Here is an 18,284-nt window from a genome sequence, read left to right on the forward strand (position 1 = left end):
AAGGTCATTACCTCAGATAAGGGGTTGGCCATTTAAGACTGAGACAAGGAGGAATTTCTTCAGAGGGCAGCAATCTATGAATTCTCTGCCCTAGGGATCCGTGCAAGCTCAACCATTGAGTTTGTTCAAGACAGAAAAACCAATAGGATTTCTGAATATTAATGACAACAGGGAATAAAGAGTGTGAGAAAGCAGCATTAAGGGAGATGCTCATCCACAACCTCACTGAGGAGATTGACAGGCTGAATGATCAACTACAGTTCCTAAGCTCCAAAGAAAAGGGAGGTAAAGTGGAGGGGAATTCCAGAGTTTAGGGCCTGAGGTGGTGAAGAAACAGTCACCAATAGTGGATAAATCAAAGTAAGGGGTCCGCAAGAGGCCAGAATTAGATGAGTGCAGTTCTTTGTATGGTTATCGGTAGGAAGGGACCACCAGCAGGGAGGAGTTATCAATGCCTTCTATTCAGGTGTTGTCCACCTTCACTAATCAGGTCACATCCTCAAAAACAAAAAACTCTTGACATCATTATTTGCACATCCTTAATTTCCTCCAAAATTGGACATATTGTCCTCTACCAAATTCCCTGTGAATTCCTGTTTAAACCCCTCCAATCAGGTTTCCATCCTGCCAAGTATTGAAATAGGTCCATATGACTGTGTCAAAAGTAAACCATCCCTCCTTATCCTCTGGATTGGTCTGCAGCCTTTGACATAATTTACTAGAACATAATTTTTCAAATATTCTACACCATTGTCCAGCGAGATAGGGCTGCTTTCACTTGGTTCCATTCCATATAATCATACCCAAAGTATCACTTGAAGTGGCTTCTCTTGCTGTTCCTGCACCATTACCAGAGAACCCCTTAAGGATCTATTCTTGATCCTCATCCATAACTCATGCATTCCTGTCCCTAGCTGACATATTCCAAAAGCACAATACTCATCATTTTCACAAACATGTAGACAACACCCAGCTCTAAGTAATCACCTTTCTAGACTTCTTCATAGTTACATTTTCATACGGCTATTCAGACATTCAAAACTGGATGAGCAGAAATTTCCTCTAATTTGTAATAGCGTGGCTATGTGGTCTAAAGTTCTGACTCGCATTAGCGTTAAATAGGACAGCAAAATTCTCAACAAGCTGGTTCAGCATCAGAGATAACCAGATAGGGATATTTAATCACTAAAACAGGAAAGCCTTGTCAGCTTCCAGCTTGAGCAAACCAATCACAGACAAGTTGATTCCTGACACCTTCACTGTCAAACAGACTGCTGATACTAATGTTTCATCTTGGATAAGACTACTTATCAGTGCCTCGAATCAAAACAAAAAAGTAGTATTTACTTTTATTCGCTCCTAATACCACCTCAACATCCAAATTACTTTAATATCAATTACATGCTTTTCAAGTATGCTGTGTGGCAAAGTAGGAATTGCAGCAGCAAATTTACTCATAGCCAATGCCCAAAAACAGCAATGTAATTTAAACCAGCTAATCTGCTTTTACAATGTTAAAAGAGAGATACCTATTAGCCAAAACATGAGTGAGAACTCCCTTCCATTTCTTCCAAGTAACACCATGAGATATACATGATCCACGTAAGAAGAGATGGAGTCTTTTAGTGTTACATCCAAAAATCAGCATCTTCAGCAATGCAGCGCATCCTCTGTACTGCATACTTTCAGCCTGGAATTTTGGACTCCAGTCTCCGAATCAGAATTTTGATTTTTGCTGCAGAGGAGAGAATGCTACCAACTGAGCAACAGTTGATAATAAACTGGAGCCAACACTAACCATATTATGGTTTGTCAAGTTATTTCTCTTTATGAAGAAAATTTTTAAAAACTTGATGTACCGTTTGTGCCAAACCAAAATGAAATCAAATCAGTCATGACCATACCATCTTTAATACAGTGTAAATAAATTTAGACATGCAGTAAATTGTTTGCACTAAGAGTTTGTCTGAATATCAAAATACTCCTCATATTTCAAAAAAAAAGACCTAAATGTTTTCGGGAAGTGACCTTCATGATCATCCTTCGAAGCAGACCCACTACGAAGGCAGTTTAAAATATTGACATGAATCTTCTCATTGTACCATGATTTAGTTCTCCTACGTACAGTAGCTACATTCTATAATGTTGGACCTCTAAATATAAATCTCTCATTAATATACAATTATTTTGTCCCTTCAGCACAGACACCCGCCAAACAATTCTATTCAGATGTTTTAGCCAGATCATGCAATTCTTTTTGCTGTTTAAAAGAACTGTCATTTAGTTTAACTGACAGACATACTTTTGTGAAAAAACGAACAGCACTTCTACAAACTACACATATGCAAAAACTGTCTCATCATCTTATAAGTCAGCAATGTCTTCATTACGATCTTAAATTGCCAGATATGATCTGGGATATCTTGCACAGAATCACTGCCACTAATTCTTGCTGGTACTAGTCTAGACTACTGGTACCAATGTCGAGAAAGATGCCAGCATGTTAACACTTGGCAGAAGAGAAGTTTGGTTTTAGTTAAACAGAAAGGTTCATTGCATATCACAGAAATTAGAAAGACAAGATTGTCTCATGTGAGAGACAGGCACAACTTAAGAGTAAATACACACTACTACTACAACATTGGTTGCATACTGTTGAAGAGCACAGAGAACTCATGACTCTGGTTAGCTTCTCCCAGAAATAATTCTTCATATTCTGATAGGTAGACCTTACCTTATAATTTCCAATAACTCTTAAGATCCTAACTGTATTATAGTACACATTGATTAATCTTAAACAAAGACACGAGAAGCATAGTAATATAAAGTTCATATAGAACATCCAGACAATGACTCGTTCTTATCATCATGCGCATTCTATACAAGATAATTTCTAAGCTAATTATGGTAACTAATATCTTCTGCTAAAATGGGCATTCATGCCTCAAATCTATCCATACCATCACAAAGCCAACACAGATTACGTTATTCCTTACTTTAAAAGAATGTACTAGAGGGAGAATGGATAGAACATCAATTTCACCTCTAAAATTCACAATTCAGAAAACAACAAATAGACAACACCAATTCATTCTCCGTTCAAGAAAGTTTAATTTATTTGCCAAACGCACAAGCAAGAATGATGTTCAGAGTCTGGTAGAACTGCAAGAAAAGACTTTCCTCGTACAACAGCCATTTTACAAAGCTTCATTTGGAAGTGAAGGCCAAACAGCTCTCAAAAAGCCTTTTTAAAAACAAATGATCCTTAGTATTATAATCACGAAAGCCAATTCAAATGGATAGCCAATTGTGTTTAGGTTAACATTTATGTAGAGTGAAACAATGCAACCATATACCCCTAAGTTAACTACATACAAGTTTCAGAAAACATCAGCTTAAATCAAAAAAAAACTTTACTGAAATCACCGGCATATGATTAAACACAACTGGTATGCCATTAACAATCAGGATCTGACTAACACTTACAATGTCAGCATTGTCTCACCCTAGTTGGCCTGAAAAGATGGTGGGCAGGTCTTCTAGAAATGTAGCAATATGGAGATGAACATATGATAATGTACAAAACTATCATTACCCGATGATTGATCTGCTCAGACATCAATTTGAGTTGTGTGTCAAATTCTATTCAAGATTGAACCTTTAAAGGCAAAACATTAGAAGCAAAACAGAAGAAATTTGAAAAGGAGATCAAGACAACCTCAGAAGTATACCCTATATTAAGTGGTAAAATAAAAAAAAGTTTGCCCAGAATTAAAGAGAGAAAACAAAATGGGAGGATAGAGATGGTTCAGATTCAAACTAGTAATGGGGAACTTAAACTGATCTTAGAAAAAAAGGGAACCACATATGGAATAGCTTCCAGATACATAAGACAAAAACCTGAGAATCATTAAAGACAAAAAGTCCTGGAATCATTTAAGTAACAGCTGCAAGCTGTGAGATAGGCAACTTCAGACTTTCTGGATGAGTGAGTTAAAATGGCCTCTCCAACCACATTGATCTTATAATTATGAAAAAAGGATGAGCTTTTGAAACCTAACAGTTCTTTTCACGCATTAAAGAGATATAGGCATAGCTAACAATAATAAAAAGCTACATTTTGCTTTTAATTAGCAAAACCAAAATGAAGTTGAAAGAATCATTTCCAGACAAGGTAAAGACAGTTCAAGTTAGACAACATTTTGTATTTTCTATAAGAAATCAATATGCAAAACCTATAGTGAAGACCAAATTTTAATGGAAATGAATATTACCACCATGAGTGTTTATTTGGTTAGTGCACTCACCACAACTAAGCAAAATAATGAGGCATCACCAAGGTAGCTTTCTCCATCTGCATTATAGTCATTTGGCAGTTAAACTCTGTTACTGATAGCAGTCTCTCAATTTCGCGAGCTTAAAAAAGCAGATCCCCTTGAGTTTAAATCTTTTGAGGAGAAAGTGAGGTCTGCAGATGCTGGAGATCAGAGCTGAAAATGTGTTGCTGGAAAAGCCATTTGGATACAAAACTGGCTCAAAGGTAGAAGACAGGATGGTGGAGGGTTGTTTTTTAGACTGGAGGCCTGTGACTAATGGAGTGCCACAAGGATCGGTGCTAGGGACACTACTTTTCATCATTTATATAAAATGATTTGGATGCGAACATAAAAGAGTTATAGTCAGCAAGTTTGCTGATGACACCAAAATTGGAGGTGTAGTGGACAACGAAGAAGGTTCCCTTAGATTACAACAGGATCTGGACCAGATGGGCCAATGGGCTGAGGAGTGGCAGATGGAGTTTAATTCAGATAAATGAGAGATGCTGCATTTTGGGAAAGCAAATCTTAGCTGGAATTATACACTTAATGGTAAGGTCCTAGGGAGTGTTGCTGAACAAAGAGACCTTGGAGTGCAGGTCCATAGCTCCTTGAAAGTGGAGTTGCAGGTCGATAGGATAGTGAAGGTGGTGTTTGGTATGTTTTCCTTTACTGGTCAGAGTATTGAGTACAGGAATTGGGAGGTCATGTTGCTGCTGTACAGGACATTGGTTAGGCCACTGTTGGAATACTGCATGCAATTCTGGTCTCCTTCCTATCGGAAAGATGTTGTGAAACTTGAAAGGGTTCAGAAAAGATTTACAAGGATGTTGCCAGGGTTGGAGGATTTGAACTATAGGGAGAGGTTGAAAAGGCTAGGGCTGTTTTCCCTGTAGCGTCAGAAGCCGAGGAGTAACCTAGCTTCTGGAACTTTGAGAATGTTTCCACACTTCCCTTTACATCACTTCAAAATATAACATTTTCTGAATAAAAAGGTCCTCTGTTGCTTAATTACTTCATCTACTTCTTCTTTCAATAGGTCCTTCTCTTTTTGGAAAGCAGGGAAGTAACCAATACGTGTATCATGTTTGGGCATTATTTGGCCGACAGATACAAAAGCAATTTATTCAAGTGGCTGAAATCTGGAATTCATACAGAAAATGCTACTTAAGAGGTCAGCTAGCATATTAAGAAACAGTTAATGTTTCAGGGTAACGACCTTTCATTAGAACAATCATTCAGGCTTTTCATTAAAATTATAGACTCCCTGACAACGGCAACAGAATGAATGGAGATAACACGGTCACCCTTTTATCGCTAATACCCCTAACGCAAAAGTAAATTGCAATATTTTAGCACAGTTGTAGACTATGAATTTAGATGATACTGCTCAGCTCCTTTGATCAGTTTCTGATCAAAACTTCCTGACTTTCAGTCCTTCCTTACATGTAATCTATAGCACAAACAAACCACTACTTGTTAGATTCAAGTATGCTGTCTTCCATTTTATTTGCGTCTTTTCAACCTGCCCCATACTTCTAACCTTTCCTGCCACATACAAACATTAAGTTTCCCCGAAATGTGTCAATGTGATCTGTTTCAGTGATCTCTAGCTATCGTTGCAGACAAATTTCAATTACAGGTATGCAATCCTTTATCTGATTTATCCTTTATCTGGGCAGCGCGGCACGGCACGGCGGCACAGTGGTTAGCACTGCTGCCTCACAGCGCCAGAGACCCGGGTTCAATTCCCGACTCAGGCGACTGACTGTGTGGAGTTTGCACATTCTCCCAGTGTCTGTGTGGGTTTCCTCCGGGTGCTCCGGTTTCCTCCCACAGTCCAAAGATGTGCAAGTCAGGTGAATTGGCCATGCTAAATTGTCTGTAGTGTTAGGTAAGGGGTAAATGTAGGGGTTGCGCTTTGGTGGATCGGTGTGGACTTGTTGGGCCGAAGGGCCTGTTTCCCCACTATCTAATCTAATCTAAATCTGAAGCTTTTTCGTGAGTTCTTTTCTCCGTAACAAGGTTGTTTGGCATGCAAACAGTTAACCCAACTCCACACCCACTTGACCCACGTCACTCAGATGTGACATGGGGGCATGACCTAGCACTGGCAGGTGTCAATTGTGTCTCAAAGCTCGTAGTACTCACAGGTGAGCCTGCTGTAAGATTTAATTTCACCGTTAAACTGTCACTTATTCAGAAATCCAAAAAATTGCGAATTCTGAAAACCAGCTGGTCCCAAGGGATTTGGATAATGTATTGTGCGCGAGTACTACGTATCCATCATTTCACACAGATGCTGGCAAGAATCTGCTTCGTCTACTCCTTCTGGCAGCACAATACATGGTCCACAGTGTAAAGAAATTTCCCCAAAAAATGTTTAATTTGGCCTATTGTGCCCCCTTGTTCTGAATAAAACTTTCATGTTCGACCCCTTTACAACTGGCACTGAGCGACACCCACAGTTTGACACTAACCGCTGTCCACACTGAGGTACTACTTTGGACACGGAGTCCAAAGATGTGCAGGTTAGGTGAATTGGCCATGCTAAATTGCCTGTAGTGTTAGGTTCATTCGTCAGGGGTAAATGTAGGGGAACGGGTCTGGGAGGGTTACTCTTCGGAGGGTTAGTGTGGATTTGTTGGGCCAAAGGGCCTGTTTCCACACTGTAGGGAATCTCGTCTAATTGTAGCTTACACCAGATTTCTGTTCTTCCCCTCAGCCTACTCAATCTTCATCAACAGTTACTGTACTTCCTCAGTTATGGTGAATTGTTTCTGCACTCGGCTACAATTTGTTTGGAGTAGACAGGCCACAAATGTGGAATACTCGAAATAAGCACCATATACTCAATAAATTGACTGCTAAGGGAATCAAGGGTTAAGGAAGAAGTCAGGAGAATAGAGTCGAGAAGCATATTGGTCATAATCAAATGGCAGAGTGGTCGCAAATGGGCTAAATGGTCAATTCAGATCATATATATCTGGTTACCTCAATTGTTCATATTTTAGTCCTATAAGCATGAAGTGCATTGCTATTTTCACATTCCCATGTCTCTATTCACTTGCATACCTACATTTTGCTATTAACTTGCAGTTAGAAACACTGATTCAGCAGGGAAAAAAATTTGAAATGCTTTTTCTTTGAAAGCAAGCAGTGAATAGGAGTGAGAACTTTAAAACAATGACCAAGGGAAAAATGCTGGATAAATAAAATTGCTAACATAACACACTTATTCAAGAAAGAAAGAATACAAAAAGTCAGGAAACCATACACATTGACCTAACGTCTGTCATAGGGAAAGTTCAAGAATCCATCAAACAGGATACTTGGAAAATCATCCTGTGGTCAGGCAGACTGAATGTAAGAAAGAGAAATAGTACTTGTCACATGTATAGAGTTCTTTAAGGAAGGAACAAGCAAGATGGACAAAGGAGAAATCTGTAAATGTGGCATCCTTGAATTTCCAAAAGATATTCAACAAGCTATCACAAAGACTGCCACATAAGATATGAACATACTGTGCATGGAAAAGAGGGTGTAAATGTGTTCTGGACCAGACCAAAACCCTTCAAAATATTCAGAAGGCAAATAAATGATTTGGTTAAGAATATAGTAGGCATGATTAGTATGTTTGCAGATAACACCACATTGGTGGTATAGTGGACATTGAAGGTGGTTATCTAAAGATTACAGAAAGATCTTGACCAATTGGGTCGTTGGGCTGAGGAGTGACAAATTGAGTTTACTTTGGATAAATGAGAGATATCGCATTTTTGGTAGAACAAACAAGGACAGGATTTATACAGTTAATGGGAGAGCTCTGAGCAGTGTTGTAGAACAGAGAGACATTAGGGTTCAAGTACATAATTCTTTGAAATGTATATCACAGGTCGACAGGGTGGTTAAAGCAGTGTTTGGCATGCTTCCTGTCATTGCTCAGACTATGGGAATTGGGACTAATATTATGGTTGTACAGGATGTTGGACAGACTTTTGTTTTGAGTACTGTGTGCAGTTCTGGTGATTCTGTTATAGGAAGGACCTTTTTAAACTGGAGGGGTTCGGGAAGGAAAGATTTGCCAGGAAGGAAGGGTTTGAGTTATAAAAGTAGACTAGAAAGGCTGGGACCTTTTTCTTTTTTTAAACTGGAGCATAGAAGGTTGAGGGTTGACCTTATTGAAGTTTATAAAATCATGAGGGGCATAGATAAGGTGAATAGTAAATGTCTTTTCCCTATGATGGAGTTCAAAACTAGGGGCATATTTTTAAGGAGAGAGGGGAGAAAGATTTTAAGACATGAGAAGCAACTTTATTTTTTTACACAATGGTTTGTGTGTGGAATGAACTGCCAGAGGAAGTGGTGCTAACTGGTACAATTACAACATTTAAAACACTTTTGGATTAATACATGAATAGGAAAAGGTTTGAAGGGATATGGACCACGCACAGGCAGGTGCAACTAGTTTAGTTTGGGAACTTGGCTGGACCAAAGGGTCTGTTTCCATGCTATATGACTACGACTCTAGTCTGGCCTGTGTGTCACTCCAGACCCACAGCAATGCAGTCGACTGAACTGCCCTCTGCAACAGCCAAACAACCCACTGAATTGTATACAAGCCACCTAAAAACTCTGTACCTACAATTTTATTCATTATGCTCAGTACATATGCACATGACTTAATCCTGATTTAGACTTCATTATTTTCTTACTGTGACTGTACCTATTAATTTCCTCACATATGCTTATTTAAACGGATAGTTTAAAATGCAACAGGGAGATTCCAGCTCTTTTTGGATCCTTTCCTGAAACTCAACCTTTCTGAATTGTGAGGATTCCCTCGGAATACCTTTTGGCACCTTTCTCAGCTTGTCACTCTGTTGAAGCTTAGTTTCAGAATTCTGATGCCCCCAGAAAGATGAAATAATAGTGGCACAAAACTGATCGGATACTTTTTTTTAAAATGCTAATCAGCAGCAGCATTGAGCTGGAGTCACTGGTTAGAGAATCAGCAATATGATCTATCTTTTCCTCTCCCTGACCTATTGGTGCAGGGAGGAATTCAAGATTCTTGATGCTGAGACCAGTTAACTAAGTATCAACCAGGAATCAAAATTGGAGACTTCACTTGTTACATAGTCTTGCACATTTGCTCTGCAAAGCATTGCAAATACCCCATTTTTATCTTCTGACTATTTCAGATGCCTTGACGACATACAATAGTTATTCACCTTGTCCAGACTGGCATGACCACAATAATATTTCATCTCAAGCCTGGGGTACTCTCACCAAAACAAAATAGCTGCTCACCTTAGAAGTGTTATTAAATATAATGCAGATTTCAGGCACTATGTACGTCAATTTCTAAGTATACATTTGTGGGGTGAATTTGTACTTGCAGAGTTACATTGTACTTTGCTCAAAAACTGCACGAATTCATGTAAAACTCCTATCTCACTTTTTAGATTAGAAGCAACCTAAACATCATGGCACAGACAGAGAACACAGGGGGCCAACACCTTCAACATATTGTCTCGCTAACAATTATTACAGTTAACCTGAGAATGCAACTTTTAAAAAGGGTTTTGTGATTTACACATGAAAGAAGTGAAACTATCATGGTATTTAAACAGATGAAAGACACTCAACAGATAATCAGTTACATCACACTGTAAACTTTTGCTATAAATTCTGTGCCTTAGAATTGTGTCCTCCACAATCACCTGATGAAGGAGCGGCACTCCAAAAGCTAGTGTGCTTCCAATTAAATCTGTTGGACTATAACCTGGTGTTGTATGATTTTTTTAACTTTGTACACCCTAGTCCAACACCAGCATCTCTAAATTATGCCAGAAAAAGTGTTGGACAACTATAACCACAGTCCAAAATTGTTAGGGAAGTTAAATGACCAAAGTATTGATGACTTTCACTGAACTACTTACTCTCAGCTACAGACAGAATTGAAGTCTTGCTTGATTTTAACATTTTCATGGAAAAACAATTAGAATTTCATAGAAGTTTCATAATTTCATTGGAAATTTTCACCAAAGCAATGTCAGCAATTCAACTGATTTACTCAACATATCAGTTGAAAAAAGTTCCATTTCTTAATATCAGATTACTAAATCACCAACAAAAAGTACTTTCTGCAAATTAAAAAGCAAATATTTCACATTGGCAATGTTCACATCTATTTGAGTGAACTGGCTGTTAATACTCTTAAATTTTAAACCAAGACTTTTGGAAGATCTGGTGATTTTATAATGCTAAAAAATCAACTACATTCAGTAGAGTTGTTTTATGTTACCAGGCACAGTAATAATGGAACCACGATGAAAAGCTATGGTACGTGGACATCACTAGCAAGGCAAATATTTGCTGCCATTCCCAATTGCCCCTTTAACGAACTGGCTCACTCAATGCAATTTAACAAAATCAACATTGCCCAAGGGTCCGCAGTCAAGTGCTGTAGATTTTATTTCCCAAGAAGGACTTGCGAACCAGTTGGCTTTTATAGTTATCCATAATAGCTTCAGTTACCATTAATTAGACTAAATTTCAACTTCACATTTATTGGTTGAATTTAAATTCGAACAGCGAATTTGAAACTGGACAATACCATAACACCATCATCATGGGTATAATTTATGGCTGAGGTCAGAAATTTACACTAAAAGGATTTCAAATTTGAACTTCACATTGCAGACTTCTGGGATGGTTGGACATTCAAATAAATGTGGCTTGATTTTCTGAAATTAAAAACTGAAAACAATGGAAGTTGCTATATAACATGTACAGGACAGAAACAGACAAGTACTCGTTTGTTATCATTTTAATATTTTCAGTTACTTCAAACTACTGCGAGAGGCAAAATAGTTTTACAAAATGGTCAGCTGCTACAGGCACTCAGTTCTATATTCACAAAAATACATTCAACACAACTGACCAGTCCACTCATTGCAGTTTCAAATTTCAACAATTAGTAACACTTTGCTGCCAAACTCAAAGCAGGTCAAAAAACCACTCAGTAGACCCAAAACAAACTTACTTTCAAAGTTACTTATTAGCTCCCTGCATAACTCATTTTCCTGAGTCAGCTATTCATAGAAACATGAACAATGGCATGTCCTTGGTTACTTCAATAATTAGTACTGCAGTATGGTACAGAGAAATACAGCACAAATTTAAGGAGCTTTTAAAGGGACCAGTACTTTATGAGATTTGTCGACTGAAAACTTAACATAATATCTACAAAGTTCAGTAATTTATGATTTCAAGATTCAATTTTTTAAAATGAAACTGGAAACAGCATTAAGAGTTTAATGAGTCAGAGTCTACCAGCACAGAAGAGACCCCTTCGGCCCTTCTGTATTGACCTACCCACATTAATCCAATTTTTCAGTACTTGACCCACAACCTTCAATGTAATTTGAGAAAGTGGGTGGGTGGGTGGATTAGTAAGTTTGCCAAAGACACAAAAGGTTGATGGTGTCGTGGATAGTGTGGAGGACTGTTGCAAGTTGCAATGGGACATTGACAGGATGCAGAGCTGGGGCTGAGAACTGGCAAATGGAGTTCAACCTGGAAAAGCGTGAAGTGATTCACTTTGGAAGGTTGAATTTGAATGCAGAATACAGGGTTAAAAGGTAGGATTCTTGGCAGTGTGGAGAAACAGAGGGATATTGGGGTCTACATCCATAGATCCCCAAAAGTTGATAGGGTTGTCAAGAAGGCATATGATGTGTTGGCTTTCATTAGCAAGGGAATTGAGTTTGAGTTTATGAGCCACAAGGTTATGGTGCAGCTCTATAGACCACACTTGGAAGACTGTGTTCAGTTCTGGTCACCTCATTACAGCAAGGACGTGGAAGCTTTAGAGAGGGCGCATAGGAGATTTACCAGGATGCTGCCAGGACTGGAGGGCATGTCTCATGAAGAAAGGTCAGGGAGCTAGGGCTTTGCTCGTTGGAGCTAAGGTGAATGAGAGATGACTAGATAGAGTTGTATAAGATGATGAGAGGCATAGAGTGGATAGCCAGGGTGAAAATGTCTATACGAGGGTGCATAAATTTTAAAAAGGTGATTGGAAGGAGGTTTGGGGAGGCATCAAAGGTAGGTTCTTTACACAGAGTGTTGGGTGCAAGGAATGCACTGCCAGCAGTGGTAGTAGAGTCAGATACATTAGGAACATTTAAGCAATTCTTGGATAGGCACATGGATGATAGTGAAACATGGAATACAGTAGCGCCTCGACTTATGAACTTAATCCGTTCCGGGACCCGGTTCGCGAACTGAATCAATTTTCCCATTGTTCGGATATTCAAAGCGCGCGTAGCAAAGCAGAACAATGACAACGAAACCTTTTTGCATTCGTACCTTGAAGTTCGTACGGACGTTGAAACAAAGTTTTACGTACAATCCTATTCGTAAACGGATTTGTTCGTGAACGGGGTCGTTCGTATGTCGAGGCGCTACTGTATTTAGGTTATTTTGATCTGCACTCACTCAGGTGCAATCACATCCTTTCTATAGCATGGTGAACAGGACTGCATACAGTTCTTCAACTGCAGCCTAGACAAAATTTTGTAAAGCAAACATACTTCAACAAATCCAGTAGTTCATGAAACCTCGACGGGGCTTGCATTATATACTGCACACAGAAATTCAAAGTGATAAATGCTAGCCATACGTCTAACTAGTTGAACATCAAGATCACCATATTTTAGTCTGCTGAAATTTCAAACACCTTAATTAGCTCATGTCAATGTGCCAATTCCTTAGCATCTACCTACATGCTAGAAAACAATTGGAAATTTACTCAGTCTACTCCTCAAAACAAAAAGGGCAACACGTACTTCCATTCTTTAAAAAGAATGGAAGAACAGGAATTTTTTGATATTTACCCTCTCTGCATGGAATCATTAACACTGCAGTATTTTAAACATGCTCAGCCACCTAAAGAGGAGCTATAGTTCAGTATTCTTCCCCCCCCTGCATCTCCAGCAGACTTCATTTTTGTTGAGATACAGGTCCTAATTACCAGACAAAAGCTGCCCCACATATTGATTAAACAATAGCCTAAACATACTCTCAGAATTGTACCTGACAAAGTTCCAGACATTTGCTTCACAATCTCAGAACTGGTCTTCAGTTGGGGAAGGAGTCACTGTGGAGCCCTAAAATTAATTCCAGACTATATGAAATCTCACGGCATCAAATCAAACATGGGCAAGGAAACCTCCTGCTGATTCCCAACTACTGCCACCACCTATATCCTACCATCTCAAAACACAGTTGATAAATCTCCATGCTAAATACCACATGGAGGAAGCCATGAAGATGGATGTGCACAGAATGTGGGGTAGGGAACTTCAATGACTATCACCAACATAGGCTCAGCAGCATCTGCATTGGACAAGCTACCTGAATTTTAAGAGAACAGGTTCTTGGTATCAGTATGGATGCCATGGTCAAAGATACTCAAGTGCCCAAAGCCAGCGCTCTCAGATCAGGTACGATGTTGAATGTTCAAAATCAATATTAGCGTTCGATAGGATGTAGCTTCTCAGGTAGGGAAAAAAGTTCCACGTTTGGGAAGATTTCTCCATTTATCTTCAGAGGGATGCAGCAGAGCTGGAATGGGTTGGTGAAAGATTCGAGTTTGAGACTGAAGTGGAGACCAATTCCTCAGTACACTTTCGCGAAGGCAATAAACAAGGTTTGAAGAGATTGGCAGGGATTTCTTGTTTCTCTCAGATTGTCAGGGAAGTTGGAGATGACATTGCTCCAAGATTAGAAAATTTCTGATGGAATCCCATCTAATCCCACAACTTTTCCATTTGTGTCCAATGGCAGCTTTAACTTCTACTACACTAGGTGGGAGTTCAAGATCATCAGTGATGTTCAGTTGAGGGTTTTCCTCAAGCACATCCTCAATGATAATATCACATTTTAGGAATTCCTAAAAAGTTCTCCCCATTTGGGCTGATATTTTCTGTCTAACAAGTTTCATCTACATTCCAGGAAATGTGTTGCTGGAAAAGTGCAGCAGGTCAGGCAGCATCCAGGGAACAGGAGAATCGACGTTTCGGGCAGAAGCCCTTCTTCAGGAAGAAGGGCTTATGCCCGAAACGTCGATTCTCCTGTTCCCTGGATGCTGCCTGACCTGCTGCGCTTTTCCAGCAACACATTTCCAGCTCTGATCTCCAGCATCTGCAGACCTCACTTTCTCTTCATCTACATTCCACACCAGTTTGAGGCAAAGGGTATTGGGTTAATCTGTTGCCTTGGTGGTACTGAAGAAAATCTAGGTATCATGCTAATCAGCAAGGTGCTCCAGTTCCTTAGCTTTCTCAGTCCACTACTGGTTCTCAATTTCCTCATTCTTCTTTCCAACTCAACTTTGCTGCTTGATGAGTTCTCTCTTCAACTCACTGCTAATGTTGCTTTACTAGACAAGGAGTGCTTTCCTCTTTTTGTCAATGAGGTTTTGGAGGATGTAGTCAGTTCCCATCAAACATCCCTTGGTGGTTCCTGGTCATGTAGCAAATGGTTTCTTTACAGCATGGATGCTGGCTGTTTTCAGCTCTTTCCAGATTTCTTCTACTCCATTTAAAAAAAAGAACAGATTTCGGTGAAGACATTGTTGGAAGCTTGCTAGTTCGCTTGGTTCTTGAAGCTGCTCAATGTTGAATTCTTTTCTGAATTGTTTTATCTTCAGCTGCATTGGATGGCAATTAAAATGGACATTGAGGAGCAGATGAACTATTAGGTACAACCAGTGCAGATTGCAGGATATTGATTTGGTAATAAGGATCAAATGACGTAGTTGATCATGTGCCATTGCTTTGATCATAGAGGCCTTGACGTAGTCTTGAATTTACCCTTTTGGTAGAACTATGAGATGGCCCACATATTTGCTGAGCAGTACAATCCCACCTCCTTCCTTTCTGATAGTTCTTTTCAGAGTCAGGTATCCTTTCTAACCCTGGCATTAAATCATCATACTTGAGGACTTCAAATCTTCCTCTGGGATGTTGGTGAGTATGGTGTCCAGCCTTCTTCACATTTGCGTAGTTTCAGCATAGGCAGTCACGACTGTTGTATGCTGGTCCATGGCACATGGCAGATGGACAGTCATGAGGCGATTGTTGATGCCAACGGGGAGTTCAGAGTTGGTTGATGAGTTAGTTCTTGACAGTGAATCCAATTCCAAGTGTCCTGGGTTGATCCTCAGATTTTTTTCTCAGTTATCCTTACTGTCTCCTGCAGGACATCATTAATGCCCCGGGTTCATGGGCAACAAGGATAAATCTTTTTCCACACAACTGCTTTGGTCATTATCCAGGAGGGCTTGAATGTTCCAGGTTCCAATATTTAGTCTCACTTTGGTTTACAGACTACGAGTAAACGAGCCACCAAAAGCGATTTTTCCAGTCAGGTTGGTCATGTTACAGACTATTTCTCGGGCACATTTTCTACACCCTTCCTCATGTAGGGCAAGCAGAGTGCTCTCTGAAGAGGTTGCTCAGTTTTGAAGAAAGCTCCCAAAACTGCATTCCTATTCCAAGAGTGAACAACTGAATCTACACGTCAGTCTGTACCTCAGGACAATGGTTATGGCATGCACTTGTTGGCACATGCGTTTGGGTGTTTAGGACATCTGTTACATTTAGAAACACTGTTGCACATAAGCAGAGATAGTCCTTCACAAAAGGTCGATTCAATTCTATTGGTAAGGAAAGATTGACAGCTGGGGACCACCTTACTGCTAGGCTTTGTCATCACAGCCCATGATAACACAAATATCTTCCACCTGTATCACCTTTACAGACATAGTTGGATTGTGCTTTGTCTAATGCCTCTCCTCCAATCTTTCCATGGTGGCTGGCCTTCCCAGGAGTCAAGAACTCAATGGCATCATTCTAGCATTCAATGGAACATTCAAGCCTCTCCACCACAGCAAGGTTGCAATCCACAGAAAGGCCTGGGGATCACCACTGACTAGAAACTGAACTGGAGAACCACATAAATCCTCAGGCTACAGGAAATGGTCAGAGGCGAGGAATTTTGCAGTTTGTTACTCATTTCGATCTCCTCATTCTACAACACGGTACATGTCAGGGGTGTGATGAAGTACTGTTTGCCTGGACGTGAGTAGTGCCAAACAACACTGAAGAATCTCAAAACTATTCAGGACAAAAGTTGCCTGTTTGACACCTCATATTTACCATTTACTCACTTCATCATAGTGGCAGCAGCATATACCATCTGCACGTTGCACTGCTGTAACTCACCAACAGCACCTTCTAAACTTGCAATCTATCATCTAAAAAGGACAGGGCAACAAATTCATTGGAACACCACCACAACCTGCAAAGTTCCCCTCCAAATTATACACCACCCCTCATGGTCACTGGCTCAAAATCCTGGCACTGCCTCCTAATGGCTGCATTTGGAAAAAAGGACAGCTCAATATCACATTCGACTCGACAAGTTAGAATTTAGCAGAAGAATGCCAGCCTATCCAGTATAACCCACGTCCCATGAATGACTAACGAAAGTATTCCAGTATCCTGTCCAAGAGATCATTAAATATGAACCTATTTGACTGGTCTTAAACCAAATTAAATTTATTACAGGGTATGCTAATTTGACCTTCTTTTGTTCTAACCAATTATGACATCGCAACTTAGTATCTACTGCTAATCACCATAGACTACCTGTAGATTGTTACCCAAAACCTCCTTTGTTTTCTACACACTGTAGCTTACACTCCCACAATATAAAAAACACAAAATGATAAAAACAAAGCCAGACTGGATGAAAGTATTTTTCCTTTAAAAGCAAGGAAAACTATTGTCAATAAAACTCATTTAAGTTCACCTTACCAAGTCTGGAACACTGACAGAGCGACCACTGAAACCCTGAAAGCAGAAATAGTTTATTAGATTACCATCAAGTCTACTCGCATACAAAAAAAATCTGAACACAGTATAATGGGCAACAAAATTAAAAATCTGAAAAATACAAAAATTGGCTGACAGACTCCAAGATATTAAGCATTTATATATTTAAGAATAGTATTATTGGCTGATCTATTTTTTATTTATTGAAAGAGGAAGGGTTTTAAAATTCCAAAAGATACAAAAATTATATAATTCAACTGATTAATTCTTATTTCTCCAAGTTGTTGCTCAAGGAGTGTTAACATTAATAGACAGATATGGTCGAGCAAAAAGGAACAGCTGAAAGATGGGATTAGAGGGGAAGAATATCCTAGCAGTTGTGATTTTCACTATATACAGAAAAAAAACACTCCAATGCCTTTGATAATAAGGAACATGTAGTATTCTCAAAAACTGTTTCAAGCTCTGGCAAAAGCCTTCAGTATGGTGCTTCCAGTTTCTATCCCAGAATATATTTGGTTTCAGTTATGTAAACCACCAAAATTTGAAATAATACATGAAATCATTTTGCATTTTAGTACACATGAATAGAAAGCCCATGTGAGCAGCTGTGACAAAAGATTGCAACATTTTAAAATACAATGAAACTCTAAGGCAATTTTCTGAAGAAGTTCATATTACTAGCCAACTACCTGCAGAGATAAATAGTGGCATTGAAATTCAAATATGCACCAGAAACTTTAGGCATACCCAAAATGGAGTCTTGGGCCTCACCTGAACACAAAGCAAGATGCTGTCAACTATCATACCTCAAGTAGCATGCCCAATTATTGGGGATCATATATGGACTTGCTGCACTGTAGGCCTTTGTGGAGTTGAAAAATGTAGCAAGGTCAAGTATTGACCAATCAATAGCAGCAGTGCTGCAGAAATGTGTTGTTGGGGTGGATGGGGAGAGGCCATTCCAGTTCTTGTTTTTCCTCCTACTTTGCGTATGTTATGAGCTAATTGAGTCAACTCTTGATCGGGGAGCCCATCTTTTCAAAAAAAAAAATTG

General features: G+C 39.4%; 1 protein-coding gene across 4 annotated transcripts in view; it reads right to left on the minus strand.

Annotated features, from left to right (window-relative positions):
• The window catches only part of LOC122550755 (spermatogenesis-associated protein 13-like), a 243,508-nt gene that overhangs the window by 171,357 nt on the left and 53,867 nt on the right, over positions 1 to 18,284 (minus strand). For 2 of the 4 annotated variants that reach the window (XM_043691970.2, XM_043691966.2), the window contains exon 2: positions 17,210 to 17,245. The exons of 1 other annotated variant lie outside the window; for it this stretch is intronic. In XM_043691970.2, the coding sequence (XP_043547905.2) occupies positions 17,210 to 17,245 (36 nt within the window). Of the gene's footprint in view, positions 1 to 17,209; positions 17,246 to 18,284 lie in introns of those variants that run through there. One more of the 4 variants, XM_087988183.1, reaches the window with a different exon arrangement.

The sequence above is a fragment of the Chiloscyllium plagiosum genome, unplaced genomic scaffold, assembly GCF_037043375.1.
Source record: "Chiloscyllium plagiosum isolate Xiang-an unplaced genomic scaffold, Cpla_swu_hap1 HiC_scaffold_6, whole genome shotgun sequence".
NCBI lineage: Eukaryota > Metazoa > Chordata > Chondrichthyes > Orectolobiformes > Hemiscylliidae > Chiloscyllium > Chiloscyllium plagiosum.